We start from the raw sequence: 27525 nt of genomic DNA on the forward strand, positions 1-27525 counted from the left end.
TTATGGTGCTTGACGTAAGCGCGCTGGAGTCGTTGATGGACTCCAGGGCTGAGCATGATTATTTACGGGTGAAGATTTTCCAGCCCGAGAGGTGGTTGAATATATTGTCTGCACTGTAGAAGATTGCATAGATCATTCGCTTGACACCTGTGACAATGAGAGACAGTTGTTGTCTTTTTGCCATCAATAGTGAACACTTTCTTAGTGGGTGATGCATCCGACATTGTGCCATGTGTCATTGATGATGATAAAGAGCATGTCAGTAATCAGTATGATTTTGACGTCAACGCATAATGCATAAATCCGGATCTTTAGGAATATCTAGCAGAAATTAAGACTTGCCCCAAAAAATAATTCTACGGACAACTGAGTTCAGTAGAAAAGAGGTCCAGTAAGATCATCATCTTTACAGGATATGCAAACAATACTCAACTTTAGTAATCATTTTCACTACTTGCATGTCTGATTATGGTCGCTGTTTGTTGGAATAATATTAATAAATTAATGCTAACAGAAAGGATTGTGAAAGAAGTTAGAAATAGCAAGGAAGATTTAGGAGGTGTATTAGCTGTACAGGTATTTCATATAAGAATCTTTTTTTAAATGGTTAAAAAATATCATAACTCACCTCTCTCAATGTCGTCCATCGGGGAAGCAGGAGACATTTTTTCTTTAGGTGGTGAGTTTTTGGCACTGCTGGGAGTCTTATTTGCAATCCGCATTTGCTGCTGCTGCTGTTCAATGCGGGACTGAATTTTACTGCTTCCTTCGGCTCTGAATGCAAAAGATGATGTCCGTTACTATTGCAACAGTTTTATTATAACCTGCTATTCCAGAGAAAAGCCATATTTCAAAAGAGAATCAGATTTGGTGATGAGCAATTCAAACACTTTGAAAGAGAGCTCATTCATCTTTCCATAGCTAGCTTCTAAATTAATATGAAATGAAAGCTAGTACGCTATTTAAAATACATAGGTTGAATGTATTTTGACCATTCATGATTAACAAACATTAAACCTGTTTAACCCCTTGCATGCTGAGGTCGGCTCCCGGCCGTCCTCACACACAAATTAGGAAATTCCTCTGGTGCAGGCATTTCTCCAAACACAACCTTGGGAGGTGGGGAACAAGTCCTCACCTCCCAAGGCCGTTTTGGGTTTTCATTGAAATGACTATGATCGTGTAGGGCGCACTGACGTCATTTCAATGAAAACAAAAGTGAAATGAGCAAACTGGCTGATTTCATTTCCCCTGCCTCGGTGCTCAGGGGCTCTTCTCTGCCCCCTAAACACCAAGGCAGACGGGAGAGGTATAGTTGGAAAGGGGAGAAGCTCCCCTTTCCAAATATATCCCTCCCTAGAGAATCCCAGCTTGGGGATCACACCCAAGGAGGTTGATCCCCAAGCAGGGATCCACCCACTAGTCACGAGGGAGCAACCCCCTAGGACAATATGGATTTTGTTTAGTTAGTGTAGGTGAGCCATGATAGCCCTATCAAAGACGCCACCCCCCAAAGAAAAACACCACGGAGTACAGACTTTCTAGCACATCAACGAATACATATTTTTTATCATTACTGTCAGGGTGGGGACTGTCCATGGTGGCCTGGTCTATGCTCCCACCACAAAAGAAGTGGGTACAGTCTTTCAGGCCCTCCTTGGGGGCAGAAGGGACGGGGATGGGATGGGGGTGAAAGCCCATTAGGACACCAGGGATTTTTAGATTTATTTAATTAGTTTAGGGGTTGGGGCGGGCCATGATGACCCTGTCAATGCCCCTCACCCCAAGAAAAAAAGGGTACAGTCTTTCAGCCCCTTGAAAGGGGGGGGGGGAATGGAGGGGGTTCTCCCCCCCCCCCCCCACACCATGAAAGCCTACTAGGCGCCAAGGACTACTAGGGGTGGGGGCTGCCCAGAATGGGCATGGCAACCCCACCACCTCCAAAATGGCCACAGTCTTTCTGTCCACCCTCCTGACTAAAGCAACTCATCCCAATGGCAAGGAAAAAAATATTTGACTCTTGGGTGTTGATTTCACACATGGGTGAGCAGAGCTTGGCTAACTTCCAGTATGGTCTCACTTGCACGGGTGAGGGACTGCACTTTTTGTGCTAGGATAGGCTTGCTACTTGGAAAATCCTACCGGACCCAGTCACTTCTGAAAAGTAGACATCTGGGGAAGTACTGGGTGGTCTGCTTCAAATGCACCCCACACCACTTTCTTACCCACAATACCCTGCAAATCTCCAACTTTGCCTAAACTCATGCATTTTACATACATTTCTGTGATGGAAAGCTTCCAGAATCTGCAGGAATCTACGAACTTCCTACCATCCAGGATTGCCCCACCTGTGCGATAAAAAACTCTGCCCCAGTTGTGTGGCTGGGCCTAGTGCCAGCGACAGGAACGGATACAACCTAGGTCAATAGGTGCTTCCACACAAGCGCTCCTGTGGTCCTTGGTTTGATCCCTTTCTGTTGCGGCACTAGGCCCAGCCATACAGGTGGGACAGTGTTTTTATTGGAACAGATGGGGCAGTGCTAGGTGGTATGAATTTTGTGGACTCCTGCAGATTCTGGATGGTTCCATCACAGAAATGCAAGGAAAATGGGTGATTTCAGGAAAAATTAGAGGTTTGCACAGCAATGTGGGAAATAAAACCTAATGGGCTCCACGCAAGTCGCACCATCCTAGATTCCCCTGAGGCCTTGTTTTAAAAAATATACAGGTAAGGTTAAAAAAAAAAATAATAATAATAGAGCCACCCGCATTGGAAAAAGAGCGTCAGTTTTCCGTGACAAAATGTGCTGCATACATGCTGTGTTTTGGGCAGTTTCCTGTCGCGGGCACCAGCTCTACCCACACAAGTGAGGAATAATTTTTATTAGAAGACTTCTGCGAACACTGAATAGCATAACAAGTGCAATTACCAATTGTCTTTGTCTGCATTTGCACGGGCCCAAATGTAAAACAGTGTGTAAGAAAGAAGCCATTTTGAGAAATGCGCTCTAATTTACATGCTAGTATTCAGAGAAGTGCAAATATCCACTGATTCTAAACTCCATATCTTGTGCCCATTTCAAAAATACATAGGTTTCCATGATACCTATTTTTCACTCTTGCTATTTTAGCAAATTAATTGCTGTATGCCCGAAACACAATGAAAAACCAGTGCAAGGTGCAGCTTAATTATTGGCTCTAGGAATATAGGGTTCTTGATGAACCTACAAGCCCTATATACCCCCGCAAGAAGGGTCCAAAGGAAGTAACTGTATACTGCTTTTGAAAGTCTGCAATAGTTAGAAGTTGTATATGAAACTGACACAAACAGCTGTTATTTTCAACTCAATTTCAATTTTTTTTTTTATTTCAACTGTTGTTTTCTATATGACAAACTTGAAGGACGTACACGTGACTCCTTGCTGAATGTAGTATGTTTTCAGAAGAGCATAGCTTTCCGTGATCCACCATTGGTTTCACATCCATTTGAAAGGACAAAAAAATAGAAAAATGGGCTACGTCCCAGTAAAATGCCAAAACTGTGTTGAACAATTTGGTTTTCTGATTCAAGTCTGTCTGTTCCTGAAAGCTAGGGAGATGGTGTTTTTAGCACCACAAACCCTTCGTTGATGCCATTTGCAGGGCAAAAAACTGATGCCTTCTTCTGCAGCAATTTTTTCCCCAAAATGTAGCTGTATTTTGGCTAATTTCTCAGTCCCCTCCAAGGGGGGGGGAGGGGGTTAGCCCAAAATAGCCAAAAAATGCTTACCATGGGAGGGGGGGGGGCAAGGCTTGGCTGAGAAGGGGTTAAAGCAGGAAGGATATTGAATAGCTGTAATTTTAGAAAGACCGATTGTAAACATAGCTGTGCAAGATAAGGGTACGGGATGATTAAAACTCCCCCCCCCCCCCCAAAAAAAAAAAACTAGATTGTGGGTGATACGTAGACACCATGAAAACAATCTATTCAACCTTGAAGGATAGGATGTACTTGTCAAGGCTCTTTTTGCCTTCTTTAGGATATTCATATACTTTTGAGTAGCCCTTATGCATGATTTCAGAAGTCATGCTGCCAAGTCCAACAATCTCCCTTTAGGATGATGTAACTATTCTTGCATCCTGAATAACAGATACAGTTTGCATGGCAGCTTCCTGGGAGATCTTAAAGACAGAAGATGCAGCTCTGGACATCACCACTGTCTTGGCTACTCTGGGGCAATAAGAACCAGTCATCTAAGTACGTCTTCTTCCTTAGGAACTGATGGAATCAGTGGTACTGTCAGAAAAGCTCTGAAATATGTTTGACTAGTCTACTGTTTTCAATGAAAAAAATCAGCATGGGAGTGTTGAAGGCCCAGAACAGGCAAAGCGCCAGGTCCAGACTGCTAGGGCTTCCAATGAAGGGGTTCTGCACCTGGTACCACCCTGCTTGTTGAGGCAGTGAATTGTGGGTGTGTTGTCTGTCTGGGTCATTTTTTTTTGGTCATAGGTAGAAACAGCACAAAAGCCAATTACGCTAAATGCATCATTCACAATTCCAGGACACTGATGTGGACAAGATGGTCCTTGTCCAACCACAAGTACCATCACGTTTGAAGACTGACTAACTCATCGGCAGAACTTGTCAACGCTATGCTGTAGCGAAATGATCCTGATGAAAGGAAATGCCTTTCAGGAGACTAATCCTCTTGCACCACCATGGTAGAGAGTGCTTAGGAAGAACACATAGAATTAACTTGTCCTCCAAGCTGTCCCATTGATCCTTCAAGCAGTGCCGCAGAGCCCTCATGTGAAGCCTTGCACCTGGAACAATGAAAATGCAAGAGGAACTAGCACTAAAGTGGAAGAAAGCTAGCGAGCAGCTGGAGAAGGAGTTTTAAGAAAATAAAAGCATTCCTTTAAAACTGTAGACCTGTTCTCTTGTGAAAGATACACTTTTCTTTGTCCTGTGTACAAAGCAGCCTTTACACACAGTTGTTCTGAAAGCTTGGTGTGTCCTGTCTAATGTCTGAGATTCTATCAACAAATTGTGAAGATGAGGACAGATGCAGAGGTTTTGTCTGCAAATGTGTGCTGCCACCACTGACATGCACTAAGAAAATGGATAAGTTATTTACCTGTAAATCATAGTTCTCTTCCAGGGGTATCCTCGTCAAAGTCATAAACATTGAATATTCCCGCCTCCGTGTGGGGACCCCAGAGCATATACAAAACAGACATGTATATGTATGAAATATATATTTCAAACATTTTAGTAGATAATTTTCATACAAAAATCATGTATACATGCGCAAAATAGCAATGCAGTCTATGTTGATACACAGCCTAAAACGCTTTATTTCTATGGAGTTTTTTTTTATTTTTATTTTTTAAACATACACCAAAACTTCCTTAGAATTAAAAACTTTCTGAAGCCGAAGTGAAAGTCACAGAAAGTACAAACAACATCTGAAAAGAGAAAACTACAACTCCTTGGGAGACAGGTAATAGCTGACCGGTGATGCACCGACGTCGAAGGAGGCCTGCAAACCCCTGACGTCGAGTATGATATAGTTCTGTTTCGACGTCGAATGATGGGCCAATGACGACAGATGCCTCGGCTCCACACAGAGGGGGCGCTCAGCAGTACAGAGAGCCCACGAGGAGCAGGCAGCACCCGCAGAAGCACTTGAACAGACGTTCAAGAAATCTGAGCACGGCGACCGTCTCAACACTACAGAGGAGGGTCCCGCAAAACCGGTGGTCAACACCGAGTTGAGCAATGCAGGACGGAGTGCTGGGGACCTGGGCTATGCTGTGCACAAAGGATTCCTTGCAAAAGTGCACTGAAGCCCTAGCAGCTGCAGATCACGCAGTACACAGGATTACTGTCTGGCGTGGGGAGGCAAGGAGAAGGACTATTGGGGTCACTTGGATCCAGCTCCTGTGTTCCAGGGACCACGATCGTCGAGATGAGAGAACCCAGAGGACCGGTGAAGCAGAAGTTTGGTGTCTGCGTTAGCAGGGGGAAGATTCCGTCAACTCACTTGAGATTTCTTCTTGGCTTCCAGTGCAGGGTGAAGGCAGAGAGCCCTCAGAGCATGCACCACCAGGAAACAGTTGAGAAAGCCGGCAGGATTAGGCGCTACAATGTTGCTGGTAGTCGTCTTGCTACTTTGTTGCAGTTTTGCAGGCATCCTGGAGCAGTCAGCGGTCGATCCTTGGCAGAAGTTGAAGGAGATGCAGAGGAACTCTGGTGAGCTCTTGCATTCGTTATCTGAAGAGAAACCCACAGGAGAGACCCTAAATAGACCTCCGAGGAGGATTGGCCACCTAACCAGGTAAGAACGTATCCGGAGGGGTCTCTGACGTCACCTGCTGGCACTGGCCACTCAGAGGCCTCCACTGTGCCCTCACACCTCTGCATTCAAGATGCATAAGTGAGACACACTGGAGGAGCTCTGGGCACCACCTCTGGGGTGGTGATGGACAGGGGTGTGGTCACTACCCTTTCCTTTGTCCAGTTTCGCGCCAGAGCAGAGGCTGGGGGATCCCTGAACTGGTGTAGACTGGCTTATGCAAGGAGGGCACCATCTGTGCCCTTCAAAGCATTTCCAGGGGCTGGGGGAGGCTACTCCCCCCCGGCCCTTAACACCTATTTCCAAAGGGAGAGGAAATCCTTTGTTCTGCCTTCCTGATACTGGGCTGCCCAGACCCCAGGAGGGCAGAAGCCTGTCTGTGGGTTGGCAGCAGTGGTAGCTGCAGTGAAAACCCCAGAGAGCTAGTTTGGCAGTACCCGGGGTCCATGCTGGCGCCCCAGGGATGCATGGGATTGGCACCCTAATACCAGATTTGGCATGGGGGGAACAATTCCATGATCTTACACGTTACATGGCCATATTCGGAGTTACCATTGTGAAGCTACATATAGGTATTGACCTGTATGTAGTGCACACATGTGATGGTGTCCCCGCACTCACAAAGTCTGGGGAAATTGCCCTGAAATATGTGGGGGCACCTTGGCTAGTGCCAGGGTGCCCTCACACTTAGTAACTTTGCACCTAACCTTCACGAAGTGAGGGTTAGACATATAGGTGACTTATTAGTTACTTAAGTGCAGTGTAAAATGGCTGTGAAATAACGTGGGTGTTATTTCACTCAGGCTGCAGTGGCAGTCCTGTGTTAGAATGGTCTGAGCTCCCTATGGGTGGCAAAAGAAGTGCTGCAGCCCATAGGGATCTCGTGGAACCCCAATATCCTGGGTACCTAGGTACCATGTGGCAGGGAATTATAAGGGTGTTCCATTGTGCCAATCAGAATTGGTAAAAATGCTCACTAGCCTGCAGTGACAATTTTAAAGCCAGAGAGAGCATAAGCACCGAGGTTCTGGTTAGCAGAGCCTCAGTAACACAGGCACCACACAGGGAACACATTCAGGCCACAAACCATGAGCACTGGGGTCCTGGTTAGCAGGGTCCCAGTGAGACATAAAACACACTGACAAATAGGGTTTTCATTATGACCACTGGGGTCCTGGCTAGCAGGATCCCAGTGAGACAGTAAAAACACCCTGACATATACTCACAAACAGGAACAAAAGTGGGGGTAACAAGGCTAGAAAGAGTCTACCTTCATACACAATTGCAGGCAGGTTTGATACTCGTCCAGTGCATAGGTGTGCTCTAAAGTGGTAGTTGCCACCCGATCACTTGGCAACTTCTACAGTAATGTGTTAGAATGTGTAAATGACACCCAAGAATTATTGTACAAAATGTGGTTTTCCTTCAAACTGATCCAAGTTAATTTAGTGTAACCAAATTCACAAACACATAGTCATGTTAAACAGATATTATACATCTAATTTAAAAACACCCCTACTACTTGTTGGAGTGTGTCCACAATGGTAGTATTTGATACATTAGAGCAGTGAATTACATACATATGCGATAAAGGAAACTAATTCAATACAGTTAACATGTTTCGCGCATCCCGCCATCTTTTCAAGGCTGTAATAAAACAAAAAGAAAGAAAATCATTCTCACATGTGGAAACTTACAATCCTCCTTCACCAAAATACACAATGAATTATCATGGGAGGTAGCATATATCAAAATAGTTTTTACTTATCAGTTCATCCTGAAAAATCCATGCAACTTAGAACAATTAAATACTAATTTCAACATTCCATCATGAAGAATTAAACACAACTTAGAGGTACACCAATTGTGTATTTGTTTCTACGTTCCATGATGAAGTGAAGTAAAATGCTCTTATCTATTGTTCATAAGTAATATCTGTTGATCCATTTACAATTATGCAACTATTTATCATATTTAGACATAACCCAAAGTAGTGAAGTGACTCACTCACATTTTTATATTTACACCAATGGGGCAGGTACAAAATTATTATATTATGTTATGTGGTACATTATTATGATAAGAGAATGCTTTGCATACAAATACAGCCTCATGGTCCAAATAGTTATGTCCATGTGACCGTCTCGTGTAATTGTCTTCATTAGTATTAGTAGGCTGACTTTTGTACGCACAATGAGCAGATGTAGTAATAAAAATATGAGATGCTTATGTGACTTATCCACTGAACTACACTGGACTATATCTAAATATTGTTTGGTAAATACCTGAGCAACTGTAAATGGACCATCACTACAACTGAACAACAGATAGGAGCATTTTACTTCCCTTTATAATGGTAGTAGAAACAAATACATAGTTGTTCTACCTCTAAGTTGTGTACATTTTCTGGATCAACTGCTATGTAAGCAAAAAAACAGTGATATGTACTACCTGCTATGATAACTCGTATATTTTAGTGAAGGACATTTGTAAGTTTCCACAGGATGATATTTTTCCTCAGTTTTGTTTTGTTACAGCCTTGAAAAAGCAACTGTAGTTGTGAAACATGCATTGGCTGTACGTACATTTGGTTCATGCCTTATGTTCCCATCTCTCAAAACACTAAACTAGTCTTTTGACAATGATACCTTTTGGACCTAGTCCTGAATTGGCCAGGACAGGGTAGAAGGAATGCAAACAACAAGTGCACTTTTGGAGTGACGGGGAGGGGGATGGGGGACGACTACTGTCCCTGTTGCAGGTTTCATGCATGGAGCAGGTTGGTTAGACTATAATTATAATGACAGGCTTGTACGTATGAAACATTAATACCCTCTTACAAGCCCATTCATTTAAAGTTCCCAGATGTCTAAACACGACCTCCAGTGCACTGTGAGTGTGCTAGATGGGCTTGTGTGCAGTGCTGGCCAGTACAGGCCTGAGGCTTCCAATTTGGAAGCCCATGGCTTAGACCAGAGTACAAGATGGAGGAGAGGTTATATTCTCCAGACAGCTCATGTGTACTGCTAGCATCTTCAAGATGGGAGGGCTAAGCATCAGACACTATGCTGAGTAAAGAGGAGACAGGCTTTTTGTTTTAAAAAAAAAACAAATCTGCCAGGGCATTTCCTGATATAATGGACAGCAAATGACTGATTCCAGCTGCCATTAGGTAGATGGCAGAGGGTGCAGGGTGAGGTGTGTAGCTTCTGTTAGCTAAAGGAGCCCTTCGAACGGGCATAGATTCTGACTCTGTGAGGAGGGGTGGTAAACAGCAGAGTGCCTTTGCACTTCTGTGGAGGCCACTTCACCTGGAGATTGTTGTGCTGGGCAGAGCATCCTTGAAGAGAGAGCAGGCCTAGAAAGGACACATGAAAGAGGAACGTATCCAGACAGCTTCCAAGGAAGCATACCCGGAACAGCCAATCTCAGTCTATGAAAGTGGTATGAAGATGGGAGCTCATGACCTACTGTTCAGGTATTTTCTAGAGGAAAGGGTGCTCTGCAGAGTAGACTGGCACTACTATGCAGCCAAAGGTTAATGTTGCACTGATTGCCAACTCCCCAGAGGCAAGGGAACATCGCCTTTAGTCTGATCTGAAGGATGAATAACTGGAATGTCCTGTGCGCCAAGATAGCCTACCTGTAAAAACTGGATTTTGTGGGGTGGGTAACTAACCGTCTCGAGGAATAATCACATCTCTTGCCAGGGTGATCCATCAAAGTCACTAAACTAACCAGAGCTGATCCCCTGCTAACTATGGCACACAGGTGTAACTTAGGGCAACGTGTAAAGTATTCATGTTATACCAAAACAGTTATAAAGTCAAAATGTAAAACAATATGTATCCCAAAACGAATTAGAAAAACAGCCTAAAATGTAATAACAAAAATAATAACAATAATCACACCAAAACAACAAAAAGGGAATAAGAGAAACAGGAGCTATGAATTTTTAATTACAGAGTCGAAAGCACAAAAGAGCAATGATAGTCAAAGGTTATGGTAGACTGGGACGCAGGTGTAATTTGAGGCTGTCCGCAAAGGAGCACAGACCGAATATACAACCCAGTTTGTCCCGGTCAAAGTACACACCTTCTACCTTCATCTGACATGATGCCAAGTAGGGTCATCTACAGGCTTATGGCCAAGGGGAATATTACCTAGGCCTTTTCAAGTGCGGAATATATACCATCCGCCAGAAGGTTCTTAAAAACGAGCAATCCCATACTGCATAGAAGAAAGCCATTGGTAGCCCAACTAAGGGACAGCAATTGTCACTGCTCCCCATCCTGCAAAAGGCAAGACGGTTTGTAATAGATACACTGGAAATATCTGAAGTGGATCAAGCAGCGACGAGATGAGAATCAGCATGCAGGCCACCAATCATGCTTCCAACTAGTCCTCCTCCAAGATGCCCAAGGCATGTACGCCTTTCTCCAGCAAGGGCAGCAAGGAGTCTGGGGCACAGAGCACCAATGATCGGTATAAGGAGGAGAAGGCCCTTGGACTCAAGTCTATCTAGCATTAGTTTGGATTCAAGTGGAGTAAATATCGGGGCCCACCTACAACTCCGCTTTAGAACGTCCAAGGCATGCCACAGCTGGAGATATCGGAGAACGTGAGAATTATGGAGCTCAAAGTCTGCTTTCATAAAGGAACCTTCGCAGACACCTCCTACTGTGGAGATCCAAATAGTATCCAACAGCCAAAATTCTGATAGCTTAGCAATAGTGGCCACCCACATTCCATACCACAAGGGTGTTTCGCTAGTGACAGATTTACACCAGCCCATACCCTCCAAGGCCCTCTGCCAGCAGATAGAGTATCATCATGACCTAGGGAAGATGCTGGGGGACCCGCTTGCCATAAGGTATGGACAAAAGCTGAGGGACACAGTCTCCAAATTAAGGCTGACAGTGGGATCTGAGCTATCAGCAAAAAGGCAGTCATTAACAGGGAAAGCTGCATAGCCAAATAATACTGCTTAACATCTGCAATATCCAAGCCCCAAGCATACTGGGATTGAGCACATTTAGTGAATGAGATCCTGGGGCACTGCCCACCCAAAGGTAACTCATGATCTCAGGCTATCGGTTACCAATGCAATTATTCGAAAGAGAGAATGAGTAGTTTTGCATGATCTAAATCAATGTAGCGCAAACATTTTAAAAATGGTGCCCATTTCATAATTGAGAGCAGTAGCTTAATCCATTTGTGCATGGAAAAGCTAATTTTGGTCAGGAGGGGCAAGCCATTTAGGTCCCAGCCCCTGCTCAAGCTACTTTTGGCATAGATACTGAGATATGCAACGCCTGACTGTACCATCTGACCCCCCGAACCTACCCCCATCCCATCCCCGTCCCATCCCCTAGTAATCCAGGCACAAGCCTTCTTGCAAAAAACAACAACAGACTTGTTCCAATTGACAGTGTGCCGACGACTCCCCAAAGACATCCAACATACGGCGGAATCTCAGGATAGAGAGGGCAGACCTTCCCATGTATAGTAGGACGTCATACACAACACAATTTGGTCCTTGTTGACTCCACCCAAACAGATACCCTAATATTGTACAGCTAACCTGACCCACATCACAAGTGGCTCAATAGCAAGGGATAGCAGAAGTGGACATAGAGGGCACCCCTGTTGTGAACCTCACTGGATCCCGAAGAGTTACGATACAACCCCATTCAGCTTAAAGCCCTTTAATCCCAGTGTATGAGGGACCGGATCACCCCTCCAAGCCTATTTTATAGAAGCTTAGTCTCAGCATTAATCTGAGATCACCCTGTAAAATGCAGTCTATGAGGCACGTCCAGGTTTATGCAGTACAATGATCATGGCTCCTCAGCGGTCCTGTGTTAATGTATCCACAGAGTGGTGGGTGAACCCGTGCAGCATGAGGGAAAGTGAATCAGAGGCACAACGCTTGAAGAATTTAACTGGGAAGCCATTAGGCCTGGGGGTTTTAACCAGTCCATAGTTCCTCCTGATAATAGGAGGTCCAGGACATTTTTCTCGGCTTCTGGCCAGTGGAAGGTCCTGCAGCATGGGCTTTTGCTGTTCAAACCTCAGGGGGCCTCTTTGGTGTACAAGGCCGCAAGATACCCAGCAAAGACACTTGCTATGCCCTGAGCGTATGCCACCCAACCCCTCCCCCGCACAGGGTCCTTAATCTGAGATATCCGCAAAGTCTAAATTCCCCTGTTTGGCAGCAAATAAATTAGTTCCCCTACTATGTCTCCAGACTCATACGTTTCGTGCTGGGATGCCAGCCATGTTTTCTGTGTGAGTGCAGAAACTCAGTCTTATGTTTTCCCTGTTGAATGCCAGCAGATGTAATGTATCCGCCAAAGGGGCTTGGGAACAGTTCGCCTCAAGCACTTACAGTTGTCGCTCACTCTCAGTAATCTCCCTTAAGCGGTCCAGTTTCAATTTGGCCGTATTTGACATTATTTCGCCCCTTGGCACCGCCTTAAGCACCTCCCAAAAGGACAACCACAGACTAGACCGAACTCGCATTATGCTTAACAAATACTACCATATCCTCCAAGAGTTCAACAAATTCAGCCTCCTGCAGAAGCCATCCACCAATTGCCAGCCTTCTATCCTCCCAGGCATGACTCAAATAGCACTACCTCCTCAGGGACATGGTCAGTGAGACACCTGGGTAGCACGCAAATGCTACTTTTATCACAGAAATCGTCAGCTGGGGCAAAGTAGTCATCTATCCTTGATCTGTGTTGTGGACATGAGAGTGGAGCATCATCAGGGTTGTGAGCCCTCCAAACATCACGTAACCTATAGTTAGCCTACTGTGTCAAAAGTTTGGCTCTGCTGTCTCTATGGGGTCTCTAGTTGAGAGAGGTACACCCCCATGTCCAAGTAGGTACCAGAATGCTAGTCATTTCAGATATACCAAGGATTAGTAGTTTTATCTGGATGCCAGATTTCACTTCTGGTGAAAATACAGCGGTCAACTTAACAGTAATGCACAAGATCCAGTATTCATGGAGTCAATAATCAACCATAATATATAACCGAGAACAGCTCTTGTCTTCTAGCAAGAACACAATGCCTTATAACCTTGCAAACAAAATAAATACATAGAACTAAGAATGTGAAAACACTCTGTGCCATTAACTAACTAATCATATTGCACATACAAACCAAACTACATTATCCTCTATAGCATCCCCTATCTTCAGACAAAAACAATCACAAGTGTTTAATGGGTGGATATCTACTCAAACCTATTGAAGGTTTGCATATGCCTGGTACCCATATTCTCAGCAGACCCAAAGGAACACAGAAGAGGATGAATCATGGTCTTGGCAACTGTTAAAAATTGGATCTCTAGGTGGCAGAGGGGTTTACAACCATGTCCAAATAGGGACTACAATCCTAGTCCGGGTAAATCACAACACAACCTAAATTATCCTGTGCTCACCCTCTGGTAGCTTGGCACAGAGCAGGCAGGCAGGCTTATCATAGAAGGCAATGAGTAAAGTAATTGTGCAATAACTCATACAGTTACAGTTAAAACACCACAAGTTTAGAAAAATAGATATTTATCTGAATAAAATAGGGTGAAAACAACAATACTCCAATAAGCTCAAGTTGAAATATCACTTTTTAAAGATTTAAAAGTGTCTCAATCCTTAAGAGTCGTTTGTTTCTTTGTAACAGTACCTGGGATGCGTCAAAAATAACACTGCAGAGAAGGAGATAGTGGAAAAACAGGGAATTGCCTCAAATTTTCCAGTATGGCACAGACGATGTGTCATTTCTTTCCACGCAGCAAGGTGATGCATTGGTTTCCAGGAGCACAGCCTTGGTTCCTTACTGCGATGCGGGGATATTTTGATGCCCAGGGACAATGCGTTGAAACTCCTTGATGCGCTGGGAGAAAATGGTGCTGTGTTGATCCCGTCAGTGGTGCAGCCATTTTTCAGCCACAATGCAGGTACTATGTCGATTACTGCAGGTGTTGCGTCAATTTTCCGACAAACAGGGATTTCTTGAAGAGGTGAAGTCTTTCTTTGCCTTGAAACTTCAGAAACAGGAGGTAAGCTTTATCAAAGCCCTTGGAGAGGAATGCAGAGCCCTTCTAGCAGAGTCAGAAGTGTCAGGCAGCAGGGCAATAACCAGGAAAGCAGTCCTTCAGCAAAGCAGTCCAGATGAGTCCTTTGGGCAGCCAGGCAGTCCAAGTCCAGTGTCTGATTTGGTAGGGTCACAGACCCAGAATATATATATACAAAAATGCCTTTGAAGTGGGGGAAACTTCAAAGAATGGTTTAGAAGTACACAGGTTCACCTTTCAGCCCAGTCCTGTCCTGTGTGCCAGGATCCCTGGTGGGGAGAGGGGGGTTAAATCAGTCCTTTGTGTGAGGGCAGGTCAGTGGCCTTAGAAGCGTAAGACAGCCCCTACACCCGCCCAAGGAGACCCATTCAGTATGCAGATGTGACTGAGTGCACTGTTTTTATGGGTGTCTGGGTATAATGCACAAGGGGAGCTCTCAAACAACAAAGACCAGACGTTAATTAGAAACAGGGCAGTAAGGCATAGATGGCAGTAATTGTAAAGAAATGTCCACTTTATAAAAGTGGCTTTTCTAAAATAGTAATATTAAATCCAACTTTACCAGTAAGTATGATTTTCTATTACTATCCTGGCAATACCAACCATGACAAGGCTACTCATTCCACATCAGAATCTACCACTTAAAAGTAAGTATATAGGAGTTTAAGGCTTGTCAAGTAGTTTTGAATGCCAAGTCGGAGTGGCAGTGAAACTGCACACACAGGCCTTCCAATGACAGGACTGAGACATTGTTAAAGGGCTACTTATGTGGGTGGCACGACCAGTACTGTAGGCCCACTAGTAGCATTTAATTTACAGGCCTTGGGCACATGTAGTGCACTTTACTAGGGACTTACAGGTAAATTAAATATGCCAACTGGGTAGGAACCAATGTTACCAAGTTTAGGGGAGACAGAACATGCACTTTAGCACTGGTCAGCAGCGGTAAAGTGTGCAGAGTCCTAAACCCAACAAAAACGGTGTCAGACAAATGGAGGGAGGCAGGCAGGCAAAAAATTGGGGGATGACCACTTAAAGGCTGTCAGGTCTAACAGTGCTATCCATATTGGGGGAGGGGGGGGGGGGGGGGTGGTTGGACAGAGTTAAAATCCCCTACCTCCACTGTCCTGCCTGAAGGGAGTTTCTGCATTTTGGTGCAAGGTCACACAGAATGGCTGCAATCACTGCGAGGGCGCACATATACACTCACGATTTTCAGCATTCTTCATTTAATGTGACCCTCTATGGCAATCCAGCGCTTCAGAGGGTGGTGGAGCACCTCTTTTATATCCAATGGAAAGGTTCTAAGCAGGCAGAAGGCAGTCCCTAGTGAGATGCAAGCAAATCCAGCACAATACACTCTAGTTTAATTGAACCTGTCCAGGAACTTACAATTGGTGCCCACCAGTGCGTTTCCTGCAGCAAAATGGCTGCCGGAGACCATTTCCGGACTTGCTGCAGGACTTCCTGCCTCTTAATTTTGGTGTTAAGACCGTTAATATTTGAGGATATAAACATAGTGCTCAGTGTAGAATAAGGCATAAACCATGTTAGAGAAAGAATATCAGTAAGTATGACAGAAACTACATCATGATACAGTAGACCTATGGAGGGCAAAAAGAACAGAACCAAAGCATAGCTTCCTCCCTCCCTCCATACACTTCACCCTTCAAAGTATCTGTCACCCCTCAAAACAAAGTGAATGATCAAAAATAAGAGGTCGTAGTAACAAACACCAACCCCCGTAACTGACATCTGTATCCCTAGTAGCAAACCAGACATGGGTCCGCCCCAGAAAGTCCATAAGGAGAGACACGAGTACCAGGGGAAATGAAGGGGGGGTCTCTATCTGCTGCTGCAGAGACTCTCCATCACTGGTGCCTGAAGATGGCACCATTGCCACAGGCCCTACGTCTTTCATCTTGAATCTGGCTCAATGGCATCAACAAAGTTTCGGGCCTGGTGCATCTTCAGCCAATTTGACATCCACCAGTCTGCTCCTTGCCATAGCTCCTGCAGCCGCGCCCTTGCGGTGGGCTGTTTAAGCTCTTCCACCAATTCCAGGGCACTCTCCAGAGTGTCAAAGAAGGCCTTGCCATCATATAGTATTTGTTTTGTGTCTGGCAAAAGTGGTATATATTTAAGGGCATCAGCTTCTGGTTTGCCCCTTCAAAGATAATGGGCTACTGCAGTACTTTCACAGTAGAATTAGGGAAGTTCATAACTTTGGCATTGTTGCATCTTAGGTCTGGGGTTCAGCGAGCCACAGTCCCTGTAACATGTCTGTCTAATATAAGACTCACAGTATGACAGGGTGAGGAGCAGCACCCAAGGAAGGCCTGTGGGACAGAATCCTATGAGCCTTCTCCAACACAAAACAAGGAGAGGTCAGAGCGGGGATCCATGATTTAAACAGGTCATGAAGAACTAGTTGGGTTTACTACCTTCAGCACCCATCAGGACTCCAGTCACAGGTTGTTATGTCCAGAGAGGCCATCGACCTCTTTAGCTATCTGCTCTGGCACCCCAGAGACCTCACGAAGGAACTTATCTTCCACTACTGCAATGCAGGTCTCTGCCTCTGTTGGGCGTTCCGCCAGTCATTCCAGGTCCAGGCACAGGAAGTAGACTCCGACTTCACAACCCAACTTCCCCCACCTCCCCCGCCCCCTACACTTGCAGCACCTCTCTGGTGCTGGTTTCAATGTGTCTCCCTAGCTCAAAAGAACATGCAAAGGAAATGGGGAGCCAGCCCACAGCACATTAGGCCAGAGTGCAAAGATCAAGCTGTTCACTCCATACAGCACCCCAGCCGGCCATACCTGCCACCAGCCCAAGCAAGAATCAATCTTATATGAGTGGCAAAGCGAGGTAGAGCAGCAGGAAGAGTCAGGCTAACTTCCGTTTCAGCTGTGGGTAGAGTCAACTTGGGCAGTATGGCTGTAGGCAGGAACATAGGAAAGAGCGCTCCGCAGCTAGAACAAGTAGCCTAGGCCTCCGCTGCTCCTGCCTCCACTCTGCAGGTGCTGATGCAATCGAACACAAGGCTGACTGGGCCCACATCAACCAGTGTCCGGCTCAGGGCTTTGTGGTGGCACCAGGGGCTGGGCAGCTAATAAAGGGTGCTCAGGCCACGGCTGGCCCACTGCTGCTCCTCAGCATGAAGCAGCCCAAGCGCTTATGCCACACCCCTCCTCAGGTGCTACGACCCTCCAGGATCCCTTCAGCTTTTAACTCGACCCCACTGCAGCTGGTGCAGTGCCGCACCCACCACCATCCATGGCCCTCCACAGGGCTCCGGTGGCATAATGGGTAATACCCCATTCTTTGAGGGACTTGTCACCAGAGCTGCCAGTGGCACCCTAAGCCGCACCAGGAATTGTTGCCTGAGCTATCAGTGGGTTTCAGGTGTCAACAGTGCTTTGTAGAAGCAGGATAACATAGGGATGACGATAACCAAGGATGACCAGGGGGCACCACAGAGCTATAAAGGGTCACATCCACCGTCTTGACCAATATTTCACCTTCTGATGGTGTGTTTAAGTCACAATCCCCCACAGAAGTACACTTCTAACGTTCCCCAGAACCTCAGGGGCAGCAGCAACGTAGAGACTCAGGGTGTCAGACCGAGGTTAATAGCAGGGTCCAGTTGCAGTAACCTCTTATGCCTTGCTGTATTCCTGTAGGTTATAGGGGAAGTCAGTCTTATGGCCCTTTGAGTACACTTCCTCAACGAGCAGGTCCAGTCCTTGAGGGCTCCTCTGGGGGAACTTACAATAGGACCAGTCCTCTCCTGTTCTTTCTCCGGTCTAGAAAGTGTTCTAAAGTGCCACATTTATGCATGCCACTAACCAGTGGGTGGTAATGACTCCTTGAACAGCCTAACCAAGAGAGTAAAAGATCCCAGAGAGAACCCGATCTAATTAGGGCTTTTCCGAAATGGTGAAGGTCTTCTGCCACATTAAACATGAGCTCTGAGGGCTGGGTGGGTGTGTTTACATACACACCGACACCCCACACACTGTGTGTAGAGTGTTCTATGGTAATCCTAATATCTTCCCACTACAAAAACTAAAATCCAGTTTGGGGCTGCAAACGTACTGCCAATAAACCCAGCGACAGAATTTTAATAGTACAAAAGCAAAGTCCGTTAGAAACCCAAGAGTGGATCTACAAGTACTGCCTTGGTATAATGTTACCTCCCTTTTAAAGAGTGCCCAAGATGTTATACGTAAGCCCAGCTGGAAAATAATGCAGAAAGTGATACTCAAGTAGGATTTAGCACTCCATTATTTAAAAAAGACACCCACATCCTCTTCCTGAATATTCGGTGGAGTACAGAAGAGTCATCTCTGCCCCTTCAGTTTAACCTATTTTCAGGAGCAACAGAAGACTTCCTGGAGCATTATCATGAGAAAGGTCTGCTTTCTGAGGATTTTTTTCTGTTCCCTTAGGTCCAGGATATGTCTCCACTTACCCGTTTTCTTTTTTTACTAGAAAGAACCTAGATTAAAATTCCCAGGTTCTTTGGGCCTTTGGAACTGCTTCTATTGCTCACTTGAAAAGGAGGAGAATTTCCTGTTGCAGCTCCTTCAAATAAAGATTATGTTCCTCAATGGCTGGGCAGTCTGGTGATTTTTTAACAAATTCTAAGAATGACCTGAGCGTACAATCTGCCTCACCCAACAGTCTGTTATGGAATCCCATGCGGCTGCAAAAAAGGGAAATTCACACATCCACTTCATCTATTCAAATAGGGACGTTAAAAGGCTAGTCTGTTTTTGTTTGCCCTGGGAACGAAACTGCAAGACACTCTTTTTTCACCCAGAATGTATGCCCTTTGTCTGTGGTTTCGGTAAGGCGTGTAACCATGGTCATATCGGGGTTGTTTTAGAAGGTAATCTGGCCAGACTTGGCCTCTACATGAATTAAAACCTCCTCTGAAGGTCTGACAGCTATGTGGATCACGAAAATCTGAGAAGGCAGGGAAAAGATATTGGAAGGCTCAAGTGATTTTACCATATTGATATCCATCTTGATATTTTGTGAGTTGTCATCAACAGGTTGCCAAAAAAAAAAAAAAAACAAGTCTGGCCCAATGGCATGCTTAGTATTTTGGACTGAACTTCTGGACAGTAATATGTGGATCTGACGCTCCCTTGTCTTCTCAATTGCACCACTCCTGCAAGCTGCTGAAAGCCCACGTTTGAGACATCCATTGCAGCCTCAATTACGGAGGCTGAAGTTGTTGCACCTTTTTTGACTATTGCTATAACAAAGTCCCTTTTGTCCTCTGGTATAAGGTCAATTAATGGCAAGATGTCATACCACAACTACTAGTCCAACTGCCCTAAAATCACAAAGACGTTTGAGTCCTTGATTGATGTTGCCATCATGAACCCAACTCTATGTGCCTCCTGTCTCTGTCTTGGGTGCAATGGAAAGTAGGATTGAATTCTTTTGTCTGCATTGAGCCGCAGTCACTATGACAGTCTGGTTTAAGACGGCCCCTAAGGCAGGACAGACTATTTGGGGCCCTGGACGTCTACAAACAGGGCACAACTGCAGATACTGTGGCTGACGTTTGTATCAATTTTAGATCGTTTCACCAGACAAAATCCATTAAAGGTATTAATTTAGTTGCTCTAAGTGGTTGTTCCTTAGAGGTCATATGGGAAGCATTACTGCTCCACAGAGGACATTGGAAGGTTGAATTTCTTAGTGGCTGTCTCCATCAGTGAACAGAAATGAGCTGTCATCCAGAGGAGAGTCCAGCCAGATGAGGGGAATAGTACTGGTCACCTTTCTATAGTATGACATATTAACCCCCCCCCCCACACACCTCCATTAACACAGTAATTGATGAGTAATTCACACCCCCTAATCATGATCGAGTGAATAAGAAAGATCCTTGGCTCCCATATCCTTAGGAGCTGGCTTTGCTGTAACTGTATTTAAAGTTGTTCTCATGGAGGCATAAAAGGTAGAGGTGATGTGGGGGATGCTGGAGGTGGAAGTCGAGGTTGAGGAAGTAGTCTATGAAACGTGTCCACTATCTGTTGTATTGTTGTCAACAACGCAACAGCCACATGAAACAGCTCACATTCCATAGAACTACTATTGTTTTAGGAGTTCACAAAGGATGATTAGCTACAAGCATCTGTCGCTGGAAATTCTACTCCTGATCAGCATCATCCGCGGTGTAAAATTCTGTGATGTAGCATACATCCAACTGCATAGTAGTCTCTGAAGCATCGTGGTCGCTGAGACTCCCCCTTCAGAGTCCAGAGACGCTTCAGGTCACTTGAAAAGGAAAAAAGGTGACTGGTGTGGCAAACACTGTTGTTGGCAGTGTTGTTGACGATGGGGGTCATCGTCAGATTCAACATTAGAATCAAGGACATCCTTGGATTCGATATCAAAAGGAGCTGTTGTCAATGACCGGCTGGTCACCGGTCTGACGTCGAAGATGGTGTTTTTGTTGATGTGGGGGCTATGGAAGTCTGTTTCTCCATGGACGCTGTGAGTCCAGTGCCACAGAAGATGGATGTGACGCCAATGAAGTCACCAGCGGAAGCTGGAATTCTGTCACGTTGTCTACAGAACTTGATTTTCAAGCATATTTTCACTCCAGTGTTTTTATATGTGGAAGTAGCTAAAAGCAGGATCAAAGACCAGCTCAGGAAAACACAAGTTTCCTTTTTTGTGCTACTTTTGTGCAAGTGCTTGCAGGTGCACTTTTCACAGAATCATCCCTAGAAGAAAGGGCTTCCCCTTTAGAAGGAAGGTTTTTTTCTTTTTTCAAAACCGAGATAGCCAACCTTCTCTCCCATTACACATTTTTGATGGAGATTCTACCAATGTCACAGTATGAAAGATTGTCTGCTAGGTAAAGCCAATGAATATATTGCTCACGTGGGCCATCAGTGTTTATTTTCTTCTGATTAAAAGTAGAACAGGATTTGTTTTTTCTCTCCGTCAGCCAAGGGGACAGTTGGTGAGAGATGAAGGGTCTCCCAGGCTCAGAAAAAGTTAATTTTCCTAAAGCAGCTGAGGGGAGAGCTGGTTCAGTCCCAGGATAGTTTTGAACAGGGTAGAGCCACAGAGATTAGAACAAAGCTCTGCTTGGGTATTCCCCCACACACAACATGCATTAGAAATCCAAATTAGGATGGGGCTCTAGGGGGAAGTGGGACAGCTGGCATTTCCACCTCATTTACTACACTTCAGGTTGCGTCAAATAAGGTGGATATGCTACTAAAATACTTTTGTTGAGATCTATGACCATTTGAAAACTATTTAATGCTATATTTTTAAGATTGCCGGTGATTCCCAACCTGACAACTTGAAAAATACAACTATGTGAATATATTTAAAAAAACAACAACAAAAAAACAATGCTGGGCAAATCCGTTTAGACTAGTCAAACAAACTTGGTATATCCTGAACCTGAAATTTGTGCTAGTTTTTCCAGCAAAACATTGAAAGTACTAGACAGAAAAGAAACACTTTCTCAGAAACTGTTGGAGCAAGTGAATGGACAAACGGGAAGATCAACATCTTCCCACTCTATGACCAAGGGACAGAGGTAAAAGAAAAGTTCAGAATACCGATCTGGCACAGTGGTCAAGCTCCCAGCCAAATAGGCAAAGGCGGGTCCCAGAAGAAATAGATTACACTCCATGGATCAGAGACTTTACTCTCAGACAATAACACATGATCATCATCAGTTATAATTACAGCAGTAAAAAAAGAAAACAGGATCACTGCCAAGCATCACACCAATGACTGCTGACTACTTCCTCAGAATGGAGGGCACAATGGATGTAAAGGTCACACTCTCTTACGCCATAACTAATAAATTAAATCATAGATAGGAAGACAACAGATCACAAACCAAGACCTCAAACAGTCACCATCACACAGATTATTTCATCCTTAGGCCTCGACATGGTTACCAAGAGGGAACAAAATGTTTAGAAGGTTGGGTATGATTCTAATAATTCAAAGACAACCAACTCTCAAAGATCACACACTTGCTCAGTCAAATGACACACTCCCTCCAAAACCAGTGTGTCCCACTGGAAATCTACTGCCCCCCCCCCCCGCAACAGCACCTAGTTCCAAAAATGGTTACATCTGCCCCTTCAGGAGTGGACACTGGTACACTATACAAGCATAGTGCAATCTCAAAATGTAAAGGTAAGCCAGCGAGTGTGCCCTTTTTCTATCCCGAGCTATGGCCACAACTCTTCCTCCTCAAATTGCGGGAACTAAAGACTTTGATAAACTCTCAACCCTACTGCTTCTTCCCTGCCCCCATTGCTTTTGGTCCTAAACCCAATCCCTACCCTGGGCTCCTACTTATCACAGTCATAGGCTCTCCTACCCATGCACAACGTCTCAGTCCCTCCTACCACAACCATATGCCTGCTGAGATGCAGGAGCACCATCATATCCCCTTGAGCACAGCAGAAGCTGCTGAATGTACTAACTACCCCTGCTTCACCACGCCTCCTTCCCGACCGCTCTCTGAATAAGCTCTGTGCTATTCCAACCACCACCTCTCACCCTTCTGCCCTGGTGTCAGATCCAGGGTGTGATGAAGTCATCCCGATGTGTTTAGAAAGACATTTATTACAACACAAACACCCCAGCCATACACAGCTGCAACACCCTACCTATCATCTCAATGTCAATACCCCCTTTGTACAGGCATGGCATTACATTCCACGTGATCATAAACTGTAATGACCGAGAAAGCAAGACACATTACATATCTTCTTTCTCTAATGACAAAACAAAACTACATATCATAAGAACAAAACTACTACCGACAGAAAGACAACTGACAAGTCAATAAAAGGAGCGTGAAGTTAATTACAAAGACACATAGCTCAACTTTTCATATGCTCCTTAAATTTTCCAGGAATTAGTATATGCCTGCCCCTCTGGTTGTGCTATTCATCATTTGCTATAATTCCTCACAAAGTCTGACAATATGCAATTAGTTTGCTTGAGGGAATTTGAATGTGAGACAACACCTTCTTCAGACATCTTTTTCAAACTGTCCCTGTATCAGGGAAAATGTTCATTATCCAATCTTTGGTGTTACGCCCACGCAACTTAGGTTTGATGTGAACCATTTACTTTTAGCACTTAGCAAATTTAATAAATTGCCATGTTTTGCCATTTATGAAATTAGCAGAGTTAGTGAAAAGCCAACTTCAAAAAGGTCAACTGAACCTGCTGTGGTCTTTCTTTCCCAACATTTGCGCTCTCAATTTGATCCACTCAAAAGCAGACAATTTGACCTCACCCACTCCATGTTTCTGATAAACTATTAAAAAAAAATTAAAACAAAAATGATGTCTTGCTAACCTTGCCGTCAATAGTCTCCAATGATAGTTCTCTTTGACTTCATCCAAGCTTGTTCGTACTTCGCAAATGGTTTCCTTCCTTTTAAAGGGACTATACCCAGTTGTAGTGTCAGTAGTGCTATACACAGATATATATATTTTTTTTAATTCAAAAACCCAGTCCTTACACCCCTATATAGCAATCTGTATGTCATCTATAATAACTGTGTTGAAGCTCTCAACAGCCCTATTCCCAGCTGGGTGATGCATTGAAGTGTGTTTCCAAGTTACGATGTTCCAAATCAAAAACTTCTTGAATGTGCCTGACACAAATTGAGGACCACTGTCACTTACTAAAGATTTGTGAATACCTTCATGTAGGAAACTTTCGTCCAAACATTTAACAACCGTTTTGGACTCTACTCTCTCTAGGAAGCATAGTTAGTCAGTTTGAAAACAAGTCTATTACGTAATACCCATCATCTTTATGACCCATAATGGACCCAAAATACCAACAGCTAAATCGTCCCATGACCCATCTGGGCATTTTAAACGTAACAAGGGTGGTCTCAAGGTAATCTGGGTCTTGTCAACACTAGAACACTCAACACACTCTTGAAATAAATCTTTTAGTTTGTAGGTCTGTGCGCCTGGCCACCAACACTGCAACTTCATCCTTCTCCTGTTTATTATCCGTAAATGACCCTCATGATTTATTTACAGGGTTCTCTTCCTTAAATTAAAGGAATTACAACTTTCTTTCCCCCGATTACAAATTAAAAAAATCCATCCATTATCTTCCCATGAAAGTTTGTTCTCGACTCCTCATTGTTTAGGTAGAGCAGCGAGCAATGCTTTTCCACCTTTGTAATCTATTCTGTGGCCTTCAACCACGCCTATCATTTTTATTCGTTCTTGGGCTTGCCTTTCAAAAATCCCTTAATGTTTGTCCCGCCTTGAGGCTCTTTTGTTACCGCCCTGGAGACTGACCTTGCTACATGGATTATTTCACAACTGGCCAGATAGCTGCACAATTTTCTGTTTTGCCTCACTGCTTCGCTCATGAGGGTAGGTTGTTTCTTTATCTTCCTTGGTTTCAGGCATCTTACTGTTTCTTTGCAATTTCTGAGGGCCTTTTTTTATTTCAGTTTTATGTAGCGCAAACTTCACAGGAAGGTATTACATGAGCACCAGTTACATTACACAAGAACACATTCATTTTTGGTGGCAAGGAGAGATTAAGCGATTTGCCCAGAATCACAGGATACTGAGCCAGCGCCAAGACTCCAACCGTGTTCCCCAGCCCCAAAGTGGGCAGCTCTGGCCTGTAAGCCACATCCTCTCCTCTAGTGTTCTTTGTCTGGGGCTGTCACCGAATAACTTTTTTGTTTTGGTAACCTATCACTTGGTAATATAGGTTCTGTAATTCCATAGCGCTCGAAACCAGGTCCCATTCTTAACAAAAATCACTATAATTAATTTGCAGTTAAGCTGCCACTCCTGTTATTCTCTTTGTATACAGTCAATGTTTTAAAAAGTTAGGCTGGTATTGCCAATGTAGAGGAATAATGCCTTTAAAGCTTTAACACAGAAATATATGGCTGCACCCTTTTCTTTACCCCTAACTCTTTTAACCCCCTCATTCTCTGGGTTAAATGCAACAAAGGTGCTTCTTTGCGGCTTGTTTGATGCTATAAAAGTTTAGGTAAACACACTAGAAAGGGTTGTATCTCAAGGGTATCACAGACAGTCTGTAAGAATGAGGCAAAAACACTCCCAAGATGGCAGCCTTGTTGTGTCCTCTCTCCTGCAGCGACAGGCCTGGGAGGGTTGCTGTGGCACCTGGAATACATCCACTACACTCCAAGCTAAAACACATAGGTAAGAGGCATTTCCATTTACAACGCCAAGAGCTCTAACTCTCACAAATGTGAGACCTATTGCAATGCATTAACATCACTGTTTTTTTAAGCAGTCATCCATTGGTCAACTTGTGTACTCTTTATAAAAAAAAATAAAAAAAAACACACCAGTCTACTCTTCAACTGCTGCTTTTTTTTAGAAATATATTCTGAGTCATTACTACAAATTAGTGCAACACTATACTCCCTTGTTATTTAATCCAGGAAGGTATTGTACCTTATAGTTGTATTCTAACAGCCTCAATTACATTCTTGTTGACTTGGGTGTGAGTTTTTCCATGCCTGCAGCTGTCAAAATCTTGGTGAGATGTTTGAGATTTGTGCAACTGATGAATTCGGACGCCTGAGCATTCTGCCAAACTTAGTCTATTCTGCAAACATAAACCAACATTTTCCCCTCTAGTGGAGAATTTCTCCTCACTGAGAAAGGCACCGTTAAGCAAATTATATGATTGCTTTGTGACCATACAATCCTACTTGGGACAATACCGCACAAAGGTCTTTAATACTAGTATCAGTGGTGATTATGCTTTTAGCATCAGCTTCAAAACTTCAGAGGAGTATAGCCATACAAATGTCTTGTCACTTTTATCCATTCAAAGCAACTTTGGTGAGCCTTGTGCCACACAAATTTCACCATTTTCCTTATCAATTGTTTAATCTTAAAGGTTTTAGACACAGACAATTTCAAAAATGTATAATAAAATTCTGAGAGTCCTAGGCACAACCTAGCATTGTCCTTTCAAGATGGAGAAGGAGCATCTCTACCTTCAGCAATTCCTTCCTTCCTTCCTTAGCGAGATGCCTTTATCACTAATTCCATGCCCAAAGTAAGTCACCGAATTAAATTCTGCGGTAAGACAATTATCACTTAAAATGCCTAATACTTTTCTTACTCTAGATTAGTGTTCTTCTCTACTCTTCCCTATTTATAAGCTGTTGTCCTGGAAGACAAGGACACCATTAATGTTCTTTAACAAATTGGTGCGTTAATCACTGAAAGAAATTCAGCTGTAGATGCTAAGCCAACTGGCATGCAACCAGACTGACAGCAAATGTCATGGTTTATAATGGTTGTCACTTGTCTGCTATCAGGATGATGGAACATCATGGTATGCTTAAGTTCGGTCTAGAAATAAAAAACATTTTACTCCCTCAGTTATGGCCAACATTTCAATATTTTTAGGAAGGAGAAACTTGTCTATCAAAGTGTTTTGATTTATATCATGCAAATCTATGCATAGCGTGGCTTTCCCACTGGCCCATTGTGCCATTACTAAAGGGTCCATCCACTCACTATTTTCAATGTTTTCTATGATCCCTTTTTGTACTAACTCATAATTCTTGTCTAACTTCCTCCTTGATACTGAATGGAACACTTCTCACCCTAGGAGTTACTGCCCTTTTTTTTTTTTAAGAACTATTTCATGTTGAAAACTTTGTAAATTTCCAACTTCACCTGGATGACTTTCAGCAATTGTATACACATTTCTTGTGAAAAGTCATAGTTGTCATCTAAGACTAGAATCTGATCAGGTTTGTTGGGATTCAACATTATTCATAATTTCCCTTGGTCCAACAATCCAAGTACAGACAGTCCCTTTTCTGCAACATATAACTTCCCTTCAAATTCTCTTCCTTTAAATTCAAATTGCCCATGCGATAATCTATCATTGGTATGAGATCACCTGTTAAACTCTCTGGATGCATATCAAAAGGTAATAAGTCCTTTCCTAAAGTCTCCTGAAACGTATCACCCCAAACTGATTGGTTAATAATGGTAAAGAGAGTCTGAAACGATTACATTGGCCACAAGAATT

The 27525-nt window shown here is 44.0% G+C and overlaps 1 protein-coding gene across 1 annotated transcript in view; it reads right to left on the reverse strand.

Moving 5' to 3' along the window:
* EAF2 (ELL associated factor 2) overlaps positions 1 to 27525 on the reverse strand; it is a 269229-nt gene that overhangs the window by 111738 nt on the left and 129966 nt on the right. The window contains exon 4 of the mRNA XM_069224272.1: positions 629 to 774. Within this exon, the coding sequence (XP_069080373.1) occupies positions 629 to 774 (146 nt within the window). The remainder of the gene's footprint in view (positions 1 to 628; positions 775 to 27525) is intronic.

The sequence above is a fragment of the Pleurodeles waltl genome, chromosome 3_1 (genome assembly GCF_031143425.1).
Source record: "Pleurodeles waltl isolate 20211129_DDA chromosome 3_1, aPleWal1.hap1.20221129, whole genome shotgun sequence".
NCBI lineage: Eukaryota > Metazoa > Chordata > Amphibia > Caudata > Salamandridae > Pleurodeles > Pleurodeles waltl.